The sequence below is a fragment of the Leptodactylus fuscus genome, chromosome 1 (assembly GCF_031893055.1).
Source record: "Leptodactylus fuscus isolate aLepFus1 chromosome 1, aLepFus1.hap2, whole genome shotgun sequence".
Classification (NCBI taxonomy): Eukaryota; Metazoa; Chordata; class Amphibia; order Anura; family Leptodactylidae; genus Leptodactylus; species Leptodactylus fuscus.
In genome coordinates this window covers 173,928,251-173,948,326 of record NC_134265.1, presented here as the reverse complement: position 1 = coordinate 173,948,326, position 20,076 = coordinate 173,928,251, and the positions used below count along the sequence as shown (strand labels likewise).

The window sequence follows — 20,076 nt, the reverse complement described above, 5'->3', positions numbered from 1 at the left end:
TCTTTGGCCAGATCGCAATCACCGATACCTGGTCTTGTTTGATCTTACTCAATACCTTCATCACCATAGGAAGTGGAGGGATGATGTACTCCAGCCTGAATCTCCAAGGTTTTAATAGGGCATCTACTGCCAAGGGATTGTCCTCCTGATAAAGGGAGCAAAACCTCTTCACCTTGGCATTGCACTGGGTGGCCATCATATCCACCTCGGGGAGACCCCACATCCGAGTCAGTTGAAGAAAGACGTCCTGGCTGGGGGACCATTCGCCGGATATTGTTAGGCCTCTGCTGAGCTGGTCTGCCAATATATTCAGGTGTCCCTTTATGTGCACCGCTTTGAGGTGGCTTAGATTCACTTCTGCCCAAGCAAAAATTAGGTCTGTTAAGAGGAGGAGATCTTGTGCCTCCCGGTTATTTCAGATAAAGGAATGCAGTGACGTTGTCTGTCCTGACCTTTACCGCGGAGTAGGTGGGTGAAGTGCAGCAGGGCCGGTAGATTGCGCATAACTCATAACTCTCCAGTTGATTCCATGTCCCTTTCACCAGGGTCTCCCCCAGATGCGCTCCCCACCCATGGAGAGAGGCATCCGTAATCAACAGAGTCTAGTCGGGCTGGACCATGGACTTCCCGTTCTTGGGTTGAGACCACCATAGGAGTGATCGACCGGTGCTGATTGACAACTGGATAGGCTTCTCCAGCCCCAAAGGGCTGTGACTCCAGACCTTGAGGATCTCGCGCTGCAAGGGTCGTATATGCCACAATGCCCTCAGAACTGCTTCTGCAGCTGCTGACATCAAATCCAGGACCTTCATAACAGTTCTTACCTGAACTTTCCGCATCATCGCCAGATGATGTACTGCCCGACAAATTTTTTCCTTCCGACTGGGAGGAAGAGATATCTCCATCTTGAGAGAATCCAGAATGAATCCTAAAAACTGGATCCGCGTGGAAGGGACAGCCACAGACTTTTGCCAATTTATTAACCATCCCAGACTTTCCAGGAAGGCGACAGTGGTCCTTAGGTGGGCAGCAAAAACCTCTGCTGACTGGGCCTTCAACAGCCAATCGTCTAGGTACGGTACGATAAATATACACTGGAGCCGAAGAGCTGCAACGACCAGAGCCACGACCTTTGTGAAGGTGTGGAGGGCCGAGGATATTCCGAATGCTAGAGCTGCGAACTGTAAATGGCGCAGAGTACCGTTCAGCATTACCGCAATCCTCAAGAATCTTCTGTGAGGCGGGAATATCGGGACATGAAGATAGGCGTCCCTTAAGTCCAAGGTGACAAAATTGTCGCCGGGCTGCAGAAAAGGTAGAATGGATTTTATAGTTTCCATCCAGAAATGGATCTTGAGGACATACCGGTTGAGAGATCTTAAATCGACCACCATTCTCCAGCCTCCTGAAATCTTTGGGACCAAAAACACTGGAGAATAGACACCGGACAGTAGCTCTTCAGAGCGCCTTTGTCCAGATATTCCCGAACGACTCTCTAGGAGAATCTGCTTGTGGCCAGACAGGACACAGGTTTTCACAAAGGTGTTAGGCGGAGGAGAAATGAATCTTATTCTGTAGCCTGATTTGATGAGCTGAAGCACCCAGGTGTCCTGAATGTAATGGACCCATGCGGACGTAAAGAGAGAAAGGTGACCTCCTAAAGGTGCAGGGAGAGCGGCCTTGGCGTCAAAAAGATGCCTTTTTCTTTTCCCCTTTACAGGCAAGACGACGGCCCAATCCTCTGCCCTGGCCTCTGGGGTGCCTTTGAAAGGAGCCTCTGGAGGAATACTGCCTGGAGAACTCCCTCCCACCAAACGAAGGCCCAGCCCTTCCCCAAGAGCTTTGGGGAAGACACTTCCCTTTGCTATCAGCTAAACCCTCCATGATGGAATCCAACACTTTACCAAAGAGTCTACCCGGTTCAAAGGGGAGGGGGCAAAGATTATACTTTGACGTATTATCTGCCCTCCATGGTTTCAACCACAGGGGGCGTCTTGCCGCTGTGGATAATGCCATCGCCTTTGCGGCGATGTTTACTTGGTATAATGATGCCTCCGCTAAATAATCCACTGCCATGGAAGTGGAGGTAAAGAACGACAGCAAATAATCTCGGGGAACCCCCAAATCAATATCCCTTTTCAGCATGGATATATTGGATCGCAGAAACTCCACGACTTCGCTGGTGGAAATCCTCACAGAAGCTTGGGCCGAGGCTGAGCTGTAGATGCGGCACAGGGAACCCTCTGTATGCCTATCCATAGCATCCTGCAGATTTGAGCCATCCTCCGATGGTACCACTGTGCGCTTGGATACGGCCACATCCACCCTTGGGGGAGGCCCCCAGCAATCAAATTCCGAATCCTCCACTGGGAAAAGGGTTCTAAACCTTTTAGAGATTTGAAAAGACCTTTTCCGGTCGCTTCCATCCTGTATCCATACATATCGCTAAGGTGGGTTCCACCTTGAAGGACCTTGGTCCTCTATGCTCTGCATCTTCGTCCCTCTCAGGCCTAATCAGCTTCATAAGTTTCGGCATCTTGTCCAGAGGAAAGGATGGACAAGCAGCATCCGAATCCTCATCCGTAGAAATTTCATCCAAGATTTGAAATTCGTCATCCAGCGGAAATGAACGTGAGGGCGGCTCTATATGCGGCCTTTTAGTGAAGTGAGAGATGGATTCTTTCATCTCCCGCATTGACTCCTCCACATAGTCTTTCACCCAGGAGATAACATCACGGAATTGGGACTCCTGAGCTTGAGGGCCTCGACATTGGCGACAACGTGAGTAGTCATAGTCATCTGGTAATGGGATATCACAATCCCTACATGGTACGTGTCTACGTTTAGATGCAGACTTCCTTCACTAACTATCACCCAAGGCAGAAGCTGAGGAACACATCTGTAAAAACAACGTAAAATATTAATAGTCAGGCAACAGCCTAAGTGGAGGAGACATAACTAACAATCTGCAGGTACCTCCGTAGTCGACACACAACCCACAGTATTTCAGGATTAGCTTTAAGAGAGCTGACCAAGTTCGACTGCAGCCTGAATCAGCAACTAGTGAAACGCAGAGTGAGTTTAAATAACTCCACCCTGGAAGGGAATCGGATAAGACCGCCCCTAAAGGTCACAGGTGGGTAAGCTGAAAATACAAGCCCCAAACTTTAAATTAAGAAAGGGTAACCGAGTTGTTAAATCCTAAGAGATCGATCAGCTCAGTTGGAGCACATATTGCAACTTTTCCCTTAACCCTCCTGACCCCAGGAGGAAGGGAAGAGGGAAAGTCAGCCGATCCCCAGTCCACAGAGGTCTAGGACTCCACCGGACATGACAGTTACCAGAAGGTTAGAAGCCACCACTCCAGGTAACCGCTACCCTCCACCTGTCCTGTACACAGGACAGAAAAAAAACACAGGAAGGGGGGGGGAGGTGGTTGGTCTTCTGACCTTCCTATAGGGGAGTATTGATGTAATTAAAAATTCCACCTGTCCTAAATTGCACACAGGGGCAGGAATACCCCATCCGTTGTGCTGCTGTTTGACGTATGGGGAACATAGTTTCCACAGTCTCCAGATAAGTGAAATTAAAAGAAAAAAAAATACATCTCTCAAAAGGCAACATCCAGGAATTTTACTGTGAACTTAATTCTTAATTTAATTTACAACAGTGAAAGAAATGCAGAGATATGTAGAAAACCACCAAAGCAAAAACTGGCATGTTGTCAGATCCATCTATCATTAAGAAAGATTATAAGTCATGTGAAGTGGAGAGAGGTATAGTGTGGGAGAACCGCTATTTTCCCCCAAGACTGTTGCAGTATGCACAGGCGTTTAGCTTGTAGGTCCCGGACTGGAGTAAAAGTTTGGGCCAGTCCTGCAGGGCAATCCATTCCAGGCTTGGAAATAGACCAGCAGAACCCTGTAAGTAGCACAGGTGTGCTGGTTAAGAGATAAGATAAGATAATCCTTTAATAGTCCCACATTGGGGAAATTTCAGCATGTTACAGCAGCATAGTAATACAGGTACAGGATAATACACAGTAATATAATACAGACGTAGTCACACATATGCTGAGAAGAGAAGATATACTAGGAGTCCATAGCAGCTAAGGAAACGGAAGAGAAAGAAGGAAGACTTCATGGTCATCGTCATAATCATTAGTTCTCTGTTCGGAGTGATCTTCGCTTGGTTTGATGTAGATTATACAGTCTGGTCGCGGTTGGAAGGAAGGACCTGCGATAGCGCTCCTTCTCACACTTGGGGTGAAGCAGACGGTCACTTACAGTGCTGCCAGGTCCCATCAAGGTCCCATACATGGGGTGGGATTTGTTCTCCCGCATGGAGGTCACCACAGACAGTATCCTTCTGTCACCCACCACCTGTACTGGGTCCAAGGGGCTCCCCAGGACAGAGCTGGCCATCCTGATCAGCCTGTCAAGTCTATTTCTGTCCCTGGTTGATATACTGCTCCCCCAGCAGGCCACACCGAAAAAGATGACTGAAGCAACCACAGAGTTGAAGAAGGCCCTAAAACGTGTCCCCTGGACTCCGAAGGCCCTCAGCCTCCTGAGCAGGTAGAGTCTGCTGTGGCCCTTTCTGTGCAGCGCCTCCAGGTGATCAGCCCAGTCTAGTTTATTATTGAGGAGCACGCCTAGATACTTATAGGTCCTGACTATCTCAATACACGTCCCTTGGATCTCCACTGGGTTTGGAGCACCTCTCCGTTTACTAAAGTCCACCACCATCTCCTTGGTTTTCTCAGCATTAATTCTGAGCTGGTTCTGCTGGCACCATTCAACAAAATCCCAGTTTAAGTCTCTGTATTCCCTATCATCGCCATCAGTGATAAGGCCTACTATAGCAGAGTCATTGCAGTACTTCTGTAAGTAACAGCTGGATGAGTTGTGCCTAAAGTTGGCAGTGTACAGTGTGAAAAGAAATGGGGCAAGAACTGTACCTTGTGGTGCCCCCGTACTACAGATCACAGTGTCAGACACATAGTCCTGGGCTCTCACATACTGAGGGCGGTTTGTCAGGTAGACTAGGATCCAGTTGGACAGGTGATGGTCCACACCACCAAGGTTCAGCTTCTCCCTCAGTAGTCCTGGCTGAATGGTATTGAACACACTGGAGAAGTCAAAGTACATTATTCTCACAGTGTTCCCGGGTTTCTCTAAGTGAGAAAGAAAGAAAGATTATGAATGATAATCTGTTTTCCCTTAGCCCAAACAGCAGCACAACTGGGGTATTCCTGCCCCTATGAGCTGTTAGGACAGGTGGAATTTTTAATTACCTAACAGCTTTTGACCTCTATAAGAGGCCGGAAGACCTGCTCCTCCCTTGTGTTAGTAACAAGTATGATATACAGAGCAATCTATGCCAAGAGCTACACACACATACACAAAATCTGTACAATAGCACCTCTTAGGGAGGGAGCCTTGTGCTGCTGTTTGGGCTAAGGGAAAACAGATTATCATTCATAATCTTTCTTTCCCCCTACGCCCAACAGCAGCACAACTGGGGATTTAGCAAGTATTATCTCCCCTAGGGCGGGACCTCCTGGCAGGCTGATGCCAAGACGGAGTGCCCAAATGCTGTAGCATCGGCCGTACGCCAGTCCAATCTGTAGTGTTTGGCAAAAGTCAGCTGTGAGCTCCAAGAGGCTGCAGCACATATCTGCTCTAGAGAGAGGAACCGTGTCTCTGCCCATGATGTCGCCACTGATCGGGTGGCATGGGCTCGTAGGAAATCTGGAACAGGAAGATTCTGAGCCCGTAGGGAACAGCTGATAGCTTCTCTGATCCATCTAGACAGGGTTACCTTTGATGCTTTAGCGCCTCTATTGTGGCCAAACACATTAACCAGAGATTCTCAGATCTTCGGAAAGGTGCTGTACGATCCAGGTAGATACGTAGTGCTCTTACCAGATCCAGTGTGTGTAGCTTCTCCTCCTGCTCAGTGGCAGGGGAGGGAAAGAAGCCCGGTAGGGTGATCACTTGATTGGTGTTCTGAAGTGTGGGTACCTTCGGCAAGAATCCTGGGACGAACCTTAGCTGTACTCTGTCAGGAAAGAAAGTTATGAAAGGTTCGGAGGCTGCTAGAGCCTGCAATTCGCCAACCCTCTTGGCGGAGGTTATTGCCAACAGAAAGGTCACTTTAAATGACAGGTACTTCCAGTCCACTTCAGATAATGGTTCGAAGGGGGGCGCACATAGCCCTTGTAGAACCGCGGCCAGGTCCCACCTGGGGACAGGGGGCCGTACCTGGAGGCGGAGCCTGGCAGCCCCCCTAAGGAACTGTTTGACAAGAGGATCTTGTGATAACCGTGTCTCCAGGAGAGCAGATAGAGCTGACACTTGAACCTTGAGGGTGGCAGGTGCTAGTCCTCTCTCCAAGCCGTTCTGTAAGAACTCTAGGACTGCATCTCTGTCTGGATCGCGGTGGCTGCCTGTACACCAATCTCGGAATATCCGGGCGATCCTTTGGTAGCTCTGATTGGTTGCCTCTGCTCTTGAATGGGCTAAGGTACTTAGCACTCCCTGGGACAATCCTCTGTCTGCGCGTATGGCGCGGTTAGCCTCCAGGCAGTGAGGTTGAATTTGTCTAGGCCCAGGCACGGCCGACTGTTCAGTGACACCAGGTTCCTGACTGGTGGAAGCCTCCAGTAGTTCCCCCGACTCATAAGGATAAGGTCGGTGAACCATGCCCTTTTTGGCCAGAACGGCATGATCACTATTGCCGAAGTCTGGTCCTGCCTGAGTTTCGCCAATACCTTCGGTATCATCGGGATGGGAGGGAACACGTATGCCAGTTCGAACCTCCATAGTATTGACAGGGCATCCACAGCCAAAGGGTTGTCTTCCCGGTACAGGGAGCAAAACCTTTCTACTTTGGCATTGTGTTGGGTGGCCATCAGATCCACCTCGGGGAGACCCCACCTCCTGGTCAGGTAGTGGAAGATGTCCTGGTTCAGGGACCATTCGCCTGCGGTCGGCCGGCCTCTGCTGAGTTGATCCGCTAGGATGTTCAGGCGGCCCTGGATATGTACCGCGGCCAGCTGGGAGAGGTTTTGTTCTGCCCAGGAGAAGATCAGGTTGGTGACTTGCATGAGCGAGGGGGACCTGGTTCCTCCCTGCTTGTTGATATAGTGGACTGTCGTCAGATTGTCTGATCTTACTTTGACCGCTTTCTCTCGTAGAAGTGGTGCAAATGACAGAAGGGCTCGATGAACTGCGGTAAGCTCGCGCCAGTTGGATGAGTGCGTCCTCTCCCGCTGATTCCATGTACCTTGAACCGGGGTCTCCCCCAGATGAGCTCCCCAGCCTGTGAGGGAGGCATCTGTAGTCAACAGGGTCCAGGCGGGCTGGACCGAGGACTTCCCATCTCGCAGATGGGTCCACCAGGGCAAGGTTTGCCGGGTGCTGATGGTTAACTGGATTGGCTTCTGTAAACCTGAAGGACTGTGATTCCAGACTCTCAAGATCTCGTTCTGTAGAGGGTGCATATGCCATAGGGCCCAAGGAACTGCATCTAGGGCAGCGGACATCAATCCGAGGACCTTCATCGCCGTCCTGATGGTGACCTTCCGTGTGGAAGACAAATGATGTGCCGCCCGAGCAATTTTCCTTTTGCGAGGAGAGGGTAGAGAGACCGTCATGTTGAGAGAGTCTAGAATAAGTCCCAGGAACTGAACTCGTGTTGATGGCACCATCACTGACTTCTGCCAGTTTACCAGCCACCCCAGCTTGTCTAGTAGAGCTACGACGGTCTGCACCTGCGTGGTAAGAACCTCCTTTGAATGAGCCTTCAGAAGCCAGTCGTCCAGGTACGGGACTATGAATATGCCTTGAAGGCGCAGGGCGGCAGCGACCGGAGCTATGACCTTTGTGAAGGTGTGGGGGGCGGAGGATATGCCGAACGGGAGGGCTGCGAACTGGAAGTGCGCCTCTTTCCCCTGTATGTCTACGGCAATCCTTAGGAACTTTCGGTGTGCCAGAAAGATGGGTACGTGGAGGTAGGCGTCCTTCAGGTCCAGAGTGACGAAGTGATCTCCAGGGTGCATGAAAGGTAGTACTAACCTTATGGTTTCCATGCGAAACCGCAGCCTGCGGATGAAGTGATTCAGATACCTGAGATCGATGATCATACGCCACTCGCCTGATGGCTTGGGGACCAAGAAGACTGGAGAGTAGACGCCTGTGCCTTGTTCTGCGCGAGGAACCATCTCTAGCGCGGCCTTGTCCACGTACTCCTGAATCAATCTCTCCAGATGAAGTTGTTTGGGGCCCTGAAGAGGGCGGGTTCTTACCATCTTCTCTGGCGGCTGGGAAACAAAATTAATTTTATAACCTTCCTGGATCATCTGGATGACCCAGGGGTCCCGAATATTCTGCCGCCAGGCCTCCACATAGTGGGAAAGACGACCGCCCACCCCAGGGGAGGGGGGGGGAGTAGGAAGGGGGGGGTGTACTGAGAGGGAATTAGAAGGGGGCATTCTTACGGCCACGAGATGAGCCCCGACCTCTTCCTTTCCCGGATCGCCGCTGGCCTCTGGTGCCTCTTCGAGTGCCTCTTCCTTGAAAGCAGGTACTCCGACCTTCAAGGGGCTGTGGCAGGTTCTTGCTCTTAGAGTCGGCCCAGCCTTCCATGATGTGGTCGAGCTCCCTTCCGAACAGCCGTCCGGGCTCAAAGGGGAGACCACAAAGGCTATTTTTGGAAGTAAGGTCAGCCTTCCAGGGCTTCAGCCATAGGGGTCGGCGAGCCACAGTAGCCAGTGCCATGGATCTAGCCGCCAGACGGGTCTGAAAATGGGTAGCTTCTGTCAGGTGATCCACCAACAGCGTGATGTCGGACACTGCCGCGAGGAGATCATCACGATCCACGCCGGAATCGATGTCCTTGGCCAGGGATGACAGTTCTGCGCGTAAGCCAGTTGCTACCTCATTCGCGACCATGCCCAAAGAGGCCTGGGCAGAGGCGGACGAATATACACACCTCAAAGATCCTTCGACTCGGCGATCCATGGGGTCCCTGAGGCCCGAGCCGTCCTCTGATGGAAGGATGGAGCGCCTTGATAACTTGGCCACGGCGACGTCCACCTTTGGCGGGGGACCCCACGCCTTTAGTTGACTCTCAGAGACGGGAAAAAGTGCCTTGAAGCGTGTGGATGGCGCAAAGGATCTCTCCGGGTGCCTCCATTCGCCCTCCATCAGGCGGAGCATCTCCGAAGAGGGCCTGAAGGTACGAGACCTACGGCTAGAGCCTTCCCCGCCTTCCCGGTCTCTGATTCTTAGGGTCTTTAATACTCTGGACATTTTGTCCAGGGGAAAAATCTCCTTCTCCTCCTCCGTACTAGAAGACGACTCCACATCCCTGAGGCGCAGCTTTTCCAGAGGCGGCAGGGACAATTCGCAATCCAGCCGTGGCCTCTTGGCCAGGGAGATGGCTTCCATTCTTTTCATGGAGTCCTGGACGTACCCCTTCACCCAGGACACCATCTCTCGCATGGGAGTTGTTTCAACAGAGGGGGCCCTGCACCCCTGACAGAAGCGATATTGGGAGTCATCAGGCAGCGGCACTCTACAAGAAGCGCACGCCAGATGCTTCCTTTTGGAAGTAGCCTTCCTTCTAGGCAGAACAGTGGAGGAAGAAGAAGACATTCTGAGGAGGAAGAAAGGATACACTAACTACTTACTGCACTCAGAGATGCAACTCTCCAACCTCCCTCCCCCAAACCTTAGTCAATGAAGACAGTTTTCCAGCACAGAAATTGACCAGGGAGCTTCACCAACTGATGTGCTTGCAACCGGAGCGACAAGCACTAACTGAAGCTCTAAGGGGACTTAAATAGGCCAGGGGGCGGGGTTTTGCCCGGAGCCCCGCCCAAGGGGTAGGGGCTACAACGGAGCCAGAATCTCATGAAAAAAAGGGGAGGGGAGAAGACAGGGGGAGGGGGATCTGACCCAGGTATGGTCCCCAGGACCGGGGGACCCCCCTCCCGAACTACCGTGCAATGCTCGTGTCTAGGGGTTGTTCTCTTCCCGTCCGCCGCGAGACCCGCGCACTGCACATGTGCGGCGGACCCTGTTAGACGGCGGACCGGAGGAACCTGAGAAAGGTTCCTAGGTCTAGCGTTCCTAGGGGAAAGCCCCGACCCGGCGCCCCAGCCGGACAGGTTCGTGCACGAGCCGGCAGGGTCCCCGCCGGGAGAAGGGGACCTCTGCTGAAAAAAGAGGATGTCCAGAAAAAGATCTTCTGCTGTCAGGTACCGGTGGGGGAGAGTAGTGGACCCCTATAGGAGGTCAGAACATCTGCTCCCCCCCTGACCACCTGTCCTGTCCCACAGGACAGAAAAAAACACAAGGGAGGAGCAGGTCTTCCGGCCTCTTATAGAGGTCAAAAGCTGTTAGGTAATTAAAAATTCCACCTGTCCTAACAGCTCATAGGGGCAGGAATACCCCAGTTGTGCTGCTGTTGGGCGTAGGGGGAAAGATTATGAATGATAATCTTTTTTCCCTTAGCCCAAACAGCAGCACAACTGGGGTATTCCTGCCCCTATGAGCTGTTAGGACAGGTGGAATTTTTAATTACCTAACAGCTTTTGACCCCTATAAGAGGCCGGAAGACCTGCTCTCCCTTGTGTTAGTAGCAAGTATAAGTACAGTATAACTTTTATGCACACATAAACTATACAAACAGTACATCGTAGGGAGGGAGCCTTGTACTGCTTTTTGGGCTAAGGGAAAACAGATTATCATTCATAATCTTTCTTTCCCCCTACGCCCAACAGCAGCACAACTGGGGATTTAGCAAGTATTATTTTCCCTAGGGTGGGCCATCTTGGCAAGATGATGCCAAAACAGAGTGTCCAAAGGCAGTTGACTCTGTCGTACGCCAGTCCAGCCTGTAGTGTTTGGCAAAAGTCAGCTGTGAGCTCCACGAAGCCGCGGCACATATCTGCTCTAAGGAAAGACACTGTGTCTCTGCCCATGATGTTGCTACTGCACGGGTGGTATGGGCACAGATAAATTCTCGAACAGGAAGCCCCTGAGCCCGTAGGGAACAACTGATGGCTTCCCTGATCCATCTTGACAGGGTGGTCTTTGATGCTTTAGAGCCTCTATTGTGGCCCACCACATTGACCAGAAGATTCTCCGATCTTCGGATTGGTGCTGTACGGTCTAAGTAAATACGTAAAGTCCTTACCAGATCCAACGTGTGCAACCTCTTCTCCTGCTCGGAAGCAGGGGATGGAAAGAAAGCCGGCAAAACGATTACTTGGTTAGTATTTTGACGGGTTGGTACCTTTGACAAGAATCCTGGGACGAACCTCATCTGAACTCTGTCTTGAAAGAAGGTAGTAAAAGGTTCAGCGGCCGATAAGGCCTGTGACTTGCCAACTCTGTTGGCGGAAGTTATTGCCAACAGGAAAGCCACTTTGTATGACAGGTACTTCCAGTCCACTTCAGGTAAAGGTTCGAAAGGGGGGAGCAGAGGCCTTGTAGGCCTTGCACCTGGGGGCGGAGCCTGGCAGCCCCCCTTAGGAACTGCTTGACTAGAGGATCCAGTGCCAGACGTGTCTCCAGGGTAGACCTTGGAATTTCGGGGTAGATGCTGCTAAGCCTCTCTCTAGGCCGTTCTGTAGGAACTCCAGAACTGAGTTTCTATCCGGATCGCGTTGACTTCTCGCACACCAATCCTGGAATATGTGGGCGATCCTACTGTAGCTCTGGTTAGTTGACTCTGCTCTTGAATGAGCTAAGGTACTTAGCACTCCCTGGGACAATCCTCTGTCTGCGCGTATGGCGCGGTTAACCTCCAGGCAGTGAGGTTGAATTTGTCTAGGCCCTGGCACGGCCGACTGTTCAGTGACACCAGGTTCCTGACTGGTGGAAGCCTCCAGTAGTTCCCCCGACTCATAAGGATAAGGTCGGTGAACCATGCCCTTTTTGGCCAGAACGGCATGATCACTATTGCCGAAGTCTGGTCCTGCCTGAGTTTCGCCAATACCTTCGGTATCATCGGGATGGGAGGGAACACGTATGCCAGTTCGAACCTCCATAGTATTGACAGGGCATCCACAGCCAAAGGGTTGTCTTCCCGGTACAGGGAGCAAAACCTTTCTACTCTGGCGTTGTATCGGGTGGCCATCAGATCCACCTCGGGGAGACCCCATATCGTGGTAAGGTAGTGGAAGATGTCCTGATGTAAGGACCATTCGCATGTGACTGTCAGGCCTCTGCTAAGTCGATCCGCCAGGATGTTCAGACGACCTTGGATGTGTACCGCAGTCAGCTGGGAGAGGTTCTGTTCTGCCCAGGAGAAGATCCGGTTGGTGACTTGTAGAAGCGAGGGAGATCTGGTCCCTCCCTGCTTGTTGATGTAGTGGACTGTCGTCAGGTTGTCCGACCTCACCTTGACCGCTGTCCCCCGCAGAACTGGAGCAAACATTAGAAGAGCCCGATGAACTGCCGTAAGCGCCAATTGGATGAGTGCGCCCTCTCCCGCTGATTCCACGTACCTTGTACCAGGGTCTCCCCCAGATGAGCTCCCCAACCTGTGAGGGAAGCATCTGTTGTCAACAGGGACCATACGGGCTGGACTAAGGACTTCCCATCTCGCAGATGGGTCCACCAGGGCAGGGTTTGCCGGGTGCTGATGGTTAACTGGATAGGCTTCTGTAGTCTTGAAGGATTGTGGTTCCAGACTCTCAAGATCTCGTTCTGCAGCGGGCGCATGTGCCATAGGGCCCAGGGGACTGCTTCTATAGTGGCGGACATCAATCCTAGGACCTTCATGGCCGTCCAGATGGTGACCCTCCGGGTAGTGGCTAGATGATGAACCGCTCGAGCAATCTTCTCCTTGCTAGAGGAGGGTAGCGAGATCGTCATGCTGCGAGAGTCTAGAATGAATTCCAGGAACTGAATTCGTGTTGCTGGCACCACAACCAATTTTTGCCAGTTTATCAGCCACCCCAACTTGGTTAACAGAGCTACAACGGTCTGCACCTGCGTGGTAAGAACCTCCTTTGAGTGGGCTTTGAGAAGCCAGTCGTCTAGATAAGGGACTATAAATATGTCTTGAAGGCGCAGGGCGGCAGCGACCGGAGCTATTACCATGGTGAAGGTGTGGGGGGCTGACGTAATACCGAATGGGAGGGCTGCGAACTGAAAGTGCGCCTCTTTCCCTTCTATGTATACGGCAATCCTTAGGAATTTCCGGTGCGCTGGAAATATGGGTACGTGGAGATAGGCGTCCTTCAGGTCCAGGGTGACGAAGTGATCTCCGGGCTGTAGGAATGGCAGCACCGACCTGATGGTTTCCATGCAGAAGCGCACCTTGTGGATAAATTGATTCAGGTATCTGAGATCGATGATCATACGCCACTTGCCTGATGACTTGGGGACCAAGAAGACTGGGGAGTAGACGCCTCTGCCTTGCTCTGCGCGAGGAACCACCTCCAGCGCGGCTTTGTCCAGGTACTCTTGGATGGATTTATCCAGGTGAAGTTGTTTGGAGCCCTGAAGAGAGTGGGTTCTTACCATCTTCTCTGGTGGCTGGGAAATAAAACTTATTTTGTAACCCTCCTGGATAGTTTGTATAACCCAGGGGTCCCGAGTGTGCTGGCGCCAGGCAGCCACATAGTGGAGAAGACGACCGCCCACTACGGGGGGGGGGGGTTGGGGAAGGGGGGTAGGGAGTGGGGAGAGGAGATTTTCAGAAGGAGACCTGCTTACGGTTGCAAGAGGCGCCCTTTCCTCTGCCACCACGCCACCGTCCTCTGGACCCTCTTCTTGCGGAACCCCGCCCCCGAAAGGAGGATCTTCGTCCCTCTAAGGGCTGTGGGAGGTTTTTCCCCTTGGAGTCGGCCAGGCCCTCCATGATCCGGTCGAGCTCTTTCCCAAACAACCGCCCAGGCTCAAAGGGGAGGCCGCAGAGGCTGCTCTTGGAGGTGATGTCAGCCCTCCATGGTTTCAACCACAAGAGCCATCAGGCGGCAGTCGAAAGTGCCATCGCCCTGGAGGCTAGCCTCATCTGGAAGCGGGTGGCCTCCGCCAGGTGGTCCGCCAGCAAGGAGATATCTGCCATTGCATCCAGAAGGTCATCCCGATGGACTCCGGAATCAATGTCCCTTGATAGGGACGACAACTCAGCCCGAAGGCCCAAAGCCACTTCATTGGCCGAGATGCCTAAGGAGGCCTGGGCGGAGGAGGCTGAATAGATACGCCTCAGAGAACTCTTGACCCCACGATCCATTGGGTCCCTTAAACTTGACCCGTCTTCCGTGGGCAGCACAGTATGCCTAGACAATTTGACCACTGCGACATCCACCTTGTGGGGATGTCCCCATGCCTTCAGCTGAGCCTCCGCCACGGGGAACAGCATCTTGAAACGCCTGGAACGGATGAATGGTTTATCCGGGCGCCTCCACTCCCCTTCCATCACGCGGGCCAAGTCTGGGCTGGGTCTGAAGGTCTTGGTTTTGCGGCTCAGACCTTCACCGCCGTCGCGGTCTTTTATCTTTAGTGTTTTAAACACTCTAGAGATCTTCTCTAGGGGGAAGATCTCTTTCTCTCCTTCCTCAGAGTCGTCCTCCGAAGACTCTACGTCTCTAATCCGCAAGTTTTCCAACGGCGGTAGCGACAGCTCACATGGTTCCAGGCGTGGTCTTTTCGCTAGGTGGGAAACCGTATCTTCCACCCGCTTCATGGAATCCTGGACAAACCCCTTCACCCAGGAGACCATTTCGCGCATGGGGGTCGCATCAGACGAAGGAGCTCTACACCCTTGGCAAAATCGATACTGTGAGTCATCCGGTAATGGAATCCTACACTTGGTGCATGCTAGGTGCTTTCTTTTACTCGCGGCCTTCCTTCGAGGCGGCAAAATGGAGGAAGATGAGGACGACATCCTGGAAAAGAGAACAAACACCCCTCACAAACTGCTTTAACAGGCAGAGCCCCCCCCCTTCCTCCGCCTCCTCCCCCTCCACCTCCACCAAACCTTTCAAATCCGTAGAAGTCAGACTGCACTTTACGCAATGTACAGCAAGGCAAAGCTTACTGAGTTGCTTGCAACCGGAGCGGCAAGCAAAGAATGACTGGTGGAGGGGGGAACTTATAGGAGCCGGGGGAGGGGCTTACAGCGGGACCACCCACTGACAAACCTGCACTGTGACAGCCTGGGGGCCCTTCTCCCCCCCCCCATCCCCCCCAAACAGCCCCCAGAGCAAGAGGGGAATCTATCTTTCCAGGGAGGAACAAATAAAAAATCCCCTAGATTCTTAATATAATCTCCCGGGGGGACGCCATAGCCGGCGGACCTGGGGAACCTGAGAAAGGTTCCCAGGCAAAAAGGTTCCCCCTCCTCCTACCACCAAGCACCCGGCGGGGAGAAGACGCGGCCACCGAAGCCGGCGCTGCAAGAGACAAAGAAGGGGGGGGGAGAGGAAAGCTGTCAACCTCCCCCCCCCTCCACCCAAGGAGAGGGAGCCCCCCTGACACCCTGCAGGGCCAGGAAAAGAATCACTAAAAAGGTAGGCCAGAAGCCCTGTTCTCCCCTACCACCTGTCCTGTCCCACAGGACAGAAAAAAAACACAAGGGAGAGCAGGTCTTCCAGCCTCTTATAGAGGTCAAAAGCTGTTAGGTAATTAAAAATTCCACCTGTCCTAACAGCTCATAGGGACAGGAATACCCCAGTTGTGCTGCTGTTGGGCGTAGGGGGAAAGAGCTCTATGAAGAAAGTGCATGATGGCGTCATCTACCCCAATGTCCGGCCGATAGGCAAACTGGAGGGGGTCCAGAGCAGAGCTCACTAGGGGGCGTAGGTGTGTCAGGACCAGTCTCTCTAGGAACTTCATCAGGTGGGATGTCAGTGCTACAGGTCGGTAGTCATTGGGATTGGGATTCTTTGGGACTGGTACCACACAAGATGTTTTCCACAGTCGAGGTACCACTCCCAGCTTTAGACTCATATTGTACATGTGCGTAATAATGCCACCTAGCTGATCACTGCACAATTTAAGAACTCTTGCGCTTATACCATCAGGTCCTCCGGCCTTGTCTGGTTTAATCTTCTAGTGAGAGAGAGGAGAGAGACTGAAACACACACTCAACCAGTCTGGGAAAGCTCTGCCAAAAAGGATGCTGTTAAAGGGCCCGGGTATGTGTACCCCTAGTTTACTTGTGAACCTTGTTTGTTAGGAGGTCAGCCGTAGGCTGACCCCCTGGTTAGTGAGGGAATAACTTGTTTAGTAAGCCACCGGAGAGGCGTAGGGCTTTATTTTCTTTTGTTTGTTTTGACATGCTGCGCAGCACTACCTGTAAGTTTGTCTGCTGCAATAAAGACTGCTTTTGGGAAAGAAACCAAAGCTTCTGAATCCCCCGTACATCACAGTCGCAAAAGGCAATATGGTTACTTGTTGGTGTTTACGGCAACATCTTGACAGTGAACTATAATTTGGATAATAAAATTATAAAGGATCATTACCATGTTAGTTCTTCCAGGTATTACTTTATTTGCTAGTTCTACCTTAAAGTGTATGGCAATAGAGATTGATAGGGGCCACATTATGTCACCACTACTTTTATACTGCTTCAATAGTGTAACACCCATGGAAAGGTTTGAAAGACAGTATGCAGAATAAAGTACATTTCAATTTATTCTCTATTTATTAAGCGCCCATTAGCTCGGGAGAAGTCTTGCATTTCTTCCTCTTCCAATATATCTGGGTTGTTATCAGTTTCTGAAGCAAGGCCATTGCTGCTGAAGTCTGGTACCTAGTAAAAGACATTTAAAATTGTTTTTATCAAGAAAAATATATTTAAAAAAAAGTATTACATTAGATTCAAGACTGCCATAGGCAGGAACACATTGCGTATTAGTGTTAAAAACTGATATACAGTGGGACAAAAAAGTATTTACCGTATTTTTCGGACTATAAGATGCACTGGACTATAAGACACACCTAGATTTTAGAGGAGGAAAATAGGGGAAAAAAATTTTGAAGCAAAAAATGGTAAAATATTTAATATATGGAAGTTGTAGTTTTGCAACAGCTGCAAGGCCACATTGACAGGTGACCCTGCAGCTGTATGGGGATGCATAGAGTGTTTTGTTTTTTTTTTTGCGGGGCCAGAAGTACTTTTTAGTTATACCATTTTGGGAAATATCTATTGCTTAGATCACCTTGCATTGAAAAAAAACCCGGTGGTTTATGATATATGATTTTCTACTTTTTTATATATATATTCTAGGGACAGAAGGTGATTTAGAACTTTTATTTATTTCATATTTTTAAAGCTTTTTTTTTTTTAACTATTTTATTCCCCCCCCCCCCCAGGGGCTTGAGCCTGCGGTCACTTGATTGCAAGTCCCATAGACGGCAATACAACTGTATTGCCGTCTATGGGACATTCTGTCTATTAGTATTACGGCTGGTCATAGACCCAGCCGCAATACTAATATAGCAGTGACAGGCCTGGGAGCCTCATTAGGCTCCCGGCTGTCACCCAAACAGGTCGGCTCCTGCAATATCGCCGCGCAGGAGCCGGCCTGCAACTTCACAGGTACGGGGCCGGTGGGGACCGGCCCTGGGGGAGAAGGGGCCGCCGATACTGACTACTGACCCAGCATCCGCTGTACTAGAGAGGCGGATGCCGGTGAGGGATAGACGCTGGCACAGGTGCTGGGGCCTGAGACATCGCTACGCTCCTCTGCCCTGCATGAAGCCAGCGGCAGGGGGACGGAGGAGCGAAATAGCATCACCCTTGCCACTGCCGGCTTCATGCAGGGCAGAGGAGCGCAGCGATGTCTCAGGCCCCGGCGTCTATCCCTCGCAGGCATCCGCCTCTCTATGACAGCGGATGCCAGGCGCCACATTCGGACTATAAGACGCACCCTTCTTATCCCCCCAAATTTGGGGGAAAAAAAGTGCGTCTTATAGTCCGAAAAATACGGTAGTCAGTAACCAATACTGCAAGTTCCACCACTTAAAAAGATGAAGCGTCTGTAATTTACATCATAGGTAGACCTCAACTATGAGAGACAAAATGAGAAAACAAATCCAGAAAATCACATTGTCTGATTTTGTAAGAATTTATTTGCAAATTATGGTGGAAAATATGTATTTGGTCACCTACAAACAATCAAGATTTCTGGCTCTCACAGACCTATAACAACTTCTTTAAGAGTCTCCTCTTTCCTCCACTCATTACCTGTAGTAATGGCACCTGTTTAAACTTATCAGTATAAAAAGACACCTGTGCACACCCTCAAACAGTCAGACTCCAAACTCCACTATGGCGTTTTTTCCTTTAACCCATTGTGAATGTGCAAATTCTAGGGCTAAACGAAATTAGTAAAATCAAATTTGAAAATTTCACCTCCATTTTCTCTTAATTCCTCTTAAGCACTTATAAGGTTGAAATACTTGATATATGTTGTTTTGGCTTATTTAAGGGGTGCAGTTTTGAAAATGGGGTGATTTATGAAGGGTTTTAAATACAAGGGTCTTTTAAAACCCCTTCATAACTGGATTAGTCCCTTAAAAAATGGGTTTTGGAAATTTCTTGAAAATTTTGAATATTGTTGTTTCACTTGAAAACCTTCTAATGTCCATAAAAAAATAAAAGGGTGACTAAAGTTTGATGCCGGCATAAAGCAGAGATCTGGGACATGATATTTGATATAATTTTGGCGTTATGACTATCTGTATGCAATGCACATCATTTCAAACTTTATAAAATGCATGTTTTTCAAGATTTCCACCAAATTTCCTATTTTTTTTTCATAATTAAACAAAACATATCAACCAAAGTTTAATACTAACATGAAGTACAATGTGTTACGAGAAAACAATCTCAAAATCACTTTGGTAAGTTAAAGCGTTCCAAAGTTATTACTGCATAAAGTGACATCAGTTTTAAAAAATAAATAAATAAATAAAAAAAAAAAAAAAAAAAAAAAAAATCGAGCTTGGTCAGTAAGTCAAAAAGTGCCATTGGCGGGAAGGGGTTAAAGGGGTTTTCATACTTATGACCTATCCACAGAATAGTCATCAGTATTTGATGTTAGAGACTGACACCCAAATCTGTTCTACATGCTGGAAGCTGCTTACCGACAAGTAGCACAACTCAGATTCTAATAACAGGAGCACTGCTGCAGGTCACTGGAGCCACAGCTATGCAGTAGACAGGGCTGCTGCACCACTCCCATTACTTTCATAGGATTGTTGCTGCATGCACAGTATCCAGTAACAGCTCCAACATGCAAAGGCTGTTGGAATAGTTCTGTAAAGGGTCTGGATGTTGGACCCTGACAGATGACAACCTGATTAATCCATCATGAAGCAGACATGTTTCAACTAGGGCTGGACAGTTCAAATGCACCATTATGAGGAAGCACAATTCCAATCAACATTGAGAAATCTATACTAGCCTCACCCTGCAGTCTGATATGTACTAAGCAGGTTTCCTCCCGCACACACTAGTCAGTTTTACTGTAGTCATTGATCACTGCAGAATGAGGACGCCCACAGAAAATAAGTGTTCTCTCAATACTTGCTGAAGTTTTCCTATTGAGGTCATTAATGAGAAATAGGCTGGAATCTAATCCAGTGTCTGGAGAACTGAACTCTGCTAGAACTGAAGTTTGGTACATGGTCACACACACTCATACATACTTACACAAGTGAAAATGCTGGATACAGCTAGCACTGCATCCAGGAACATGCAGGATATATTTTATGCTAGTTTTCTTGCAGAAATTGCAATTAGTATCTTATGCTTAAAATTAAGACTATTGCTCTATTGAGAAGCTGTTGGGAACATCCTATCCTCAGATGCTGTTGTACTTATATGAAATATACACAGATATACAGTCATATCTGGCATATACTTCTCTCTCCAGCTAGAGGGTGGTGAGGTATGGGGCTCGTCAAAGGCTTACCTTTCATCAACTGCTGGGATTAGGAGATTGGCATTAACTTGATTTATAATTGGGATATGCTTTAAAGAAATAACTTCAGAGAGCTGACAGAAACAGCCTGAGGTATGGTTTAAATGGATCCTATC

The 20,076-nt window shown here is 50.0% G+C and overlaps 1 protein-coding gene across 2 annotated transcripts in view; it reads right to left on the bottom strand.

Annotated features, from left to right (window-relative positions):
- Positions 1–16,662: 16,662 nt before the first annotated feature.
- Positions 16,663–20,076, bottom strand: part of LOC142210750 (perilipin-2-like) — a 42,991-nt gene continuing 39,577 nt past the window's right edge. For both annotated transcript variants that reach the window (XM_075280157.1, XM_075280147.1), the window contains exon 9: positions 16,663–16,782. In XM_075280157.1, coding sequence (XP_075136258.1) covers positions 16,663–16,782 — 120 coding nt within the window. The remainder of the gene's footprint in view (positions 16,783–20,076) is intronic.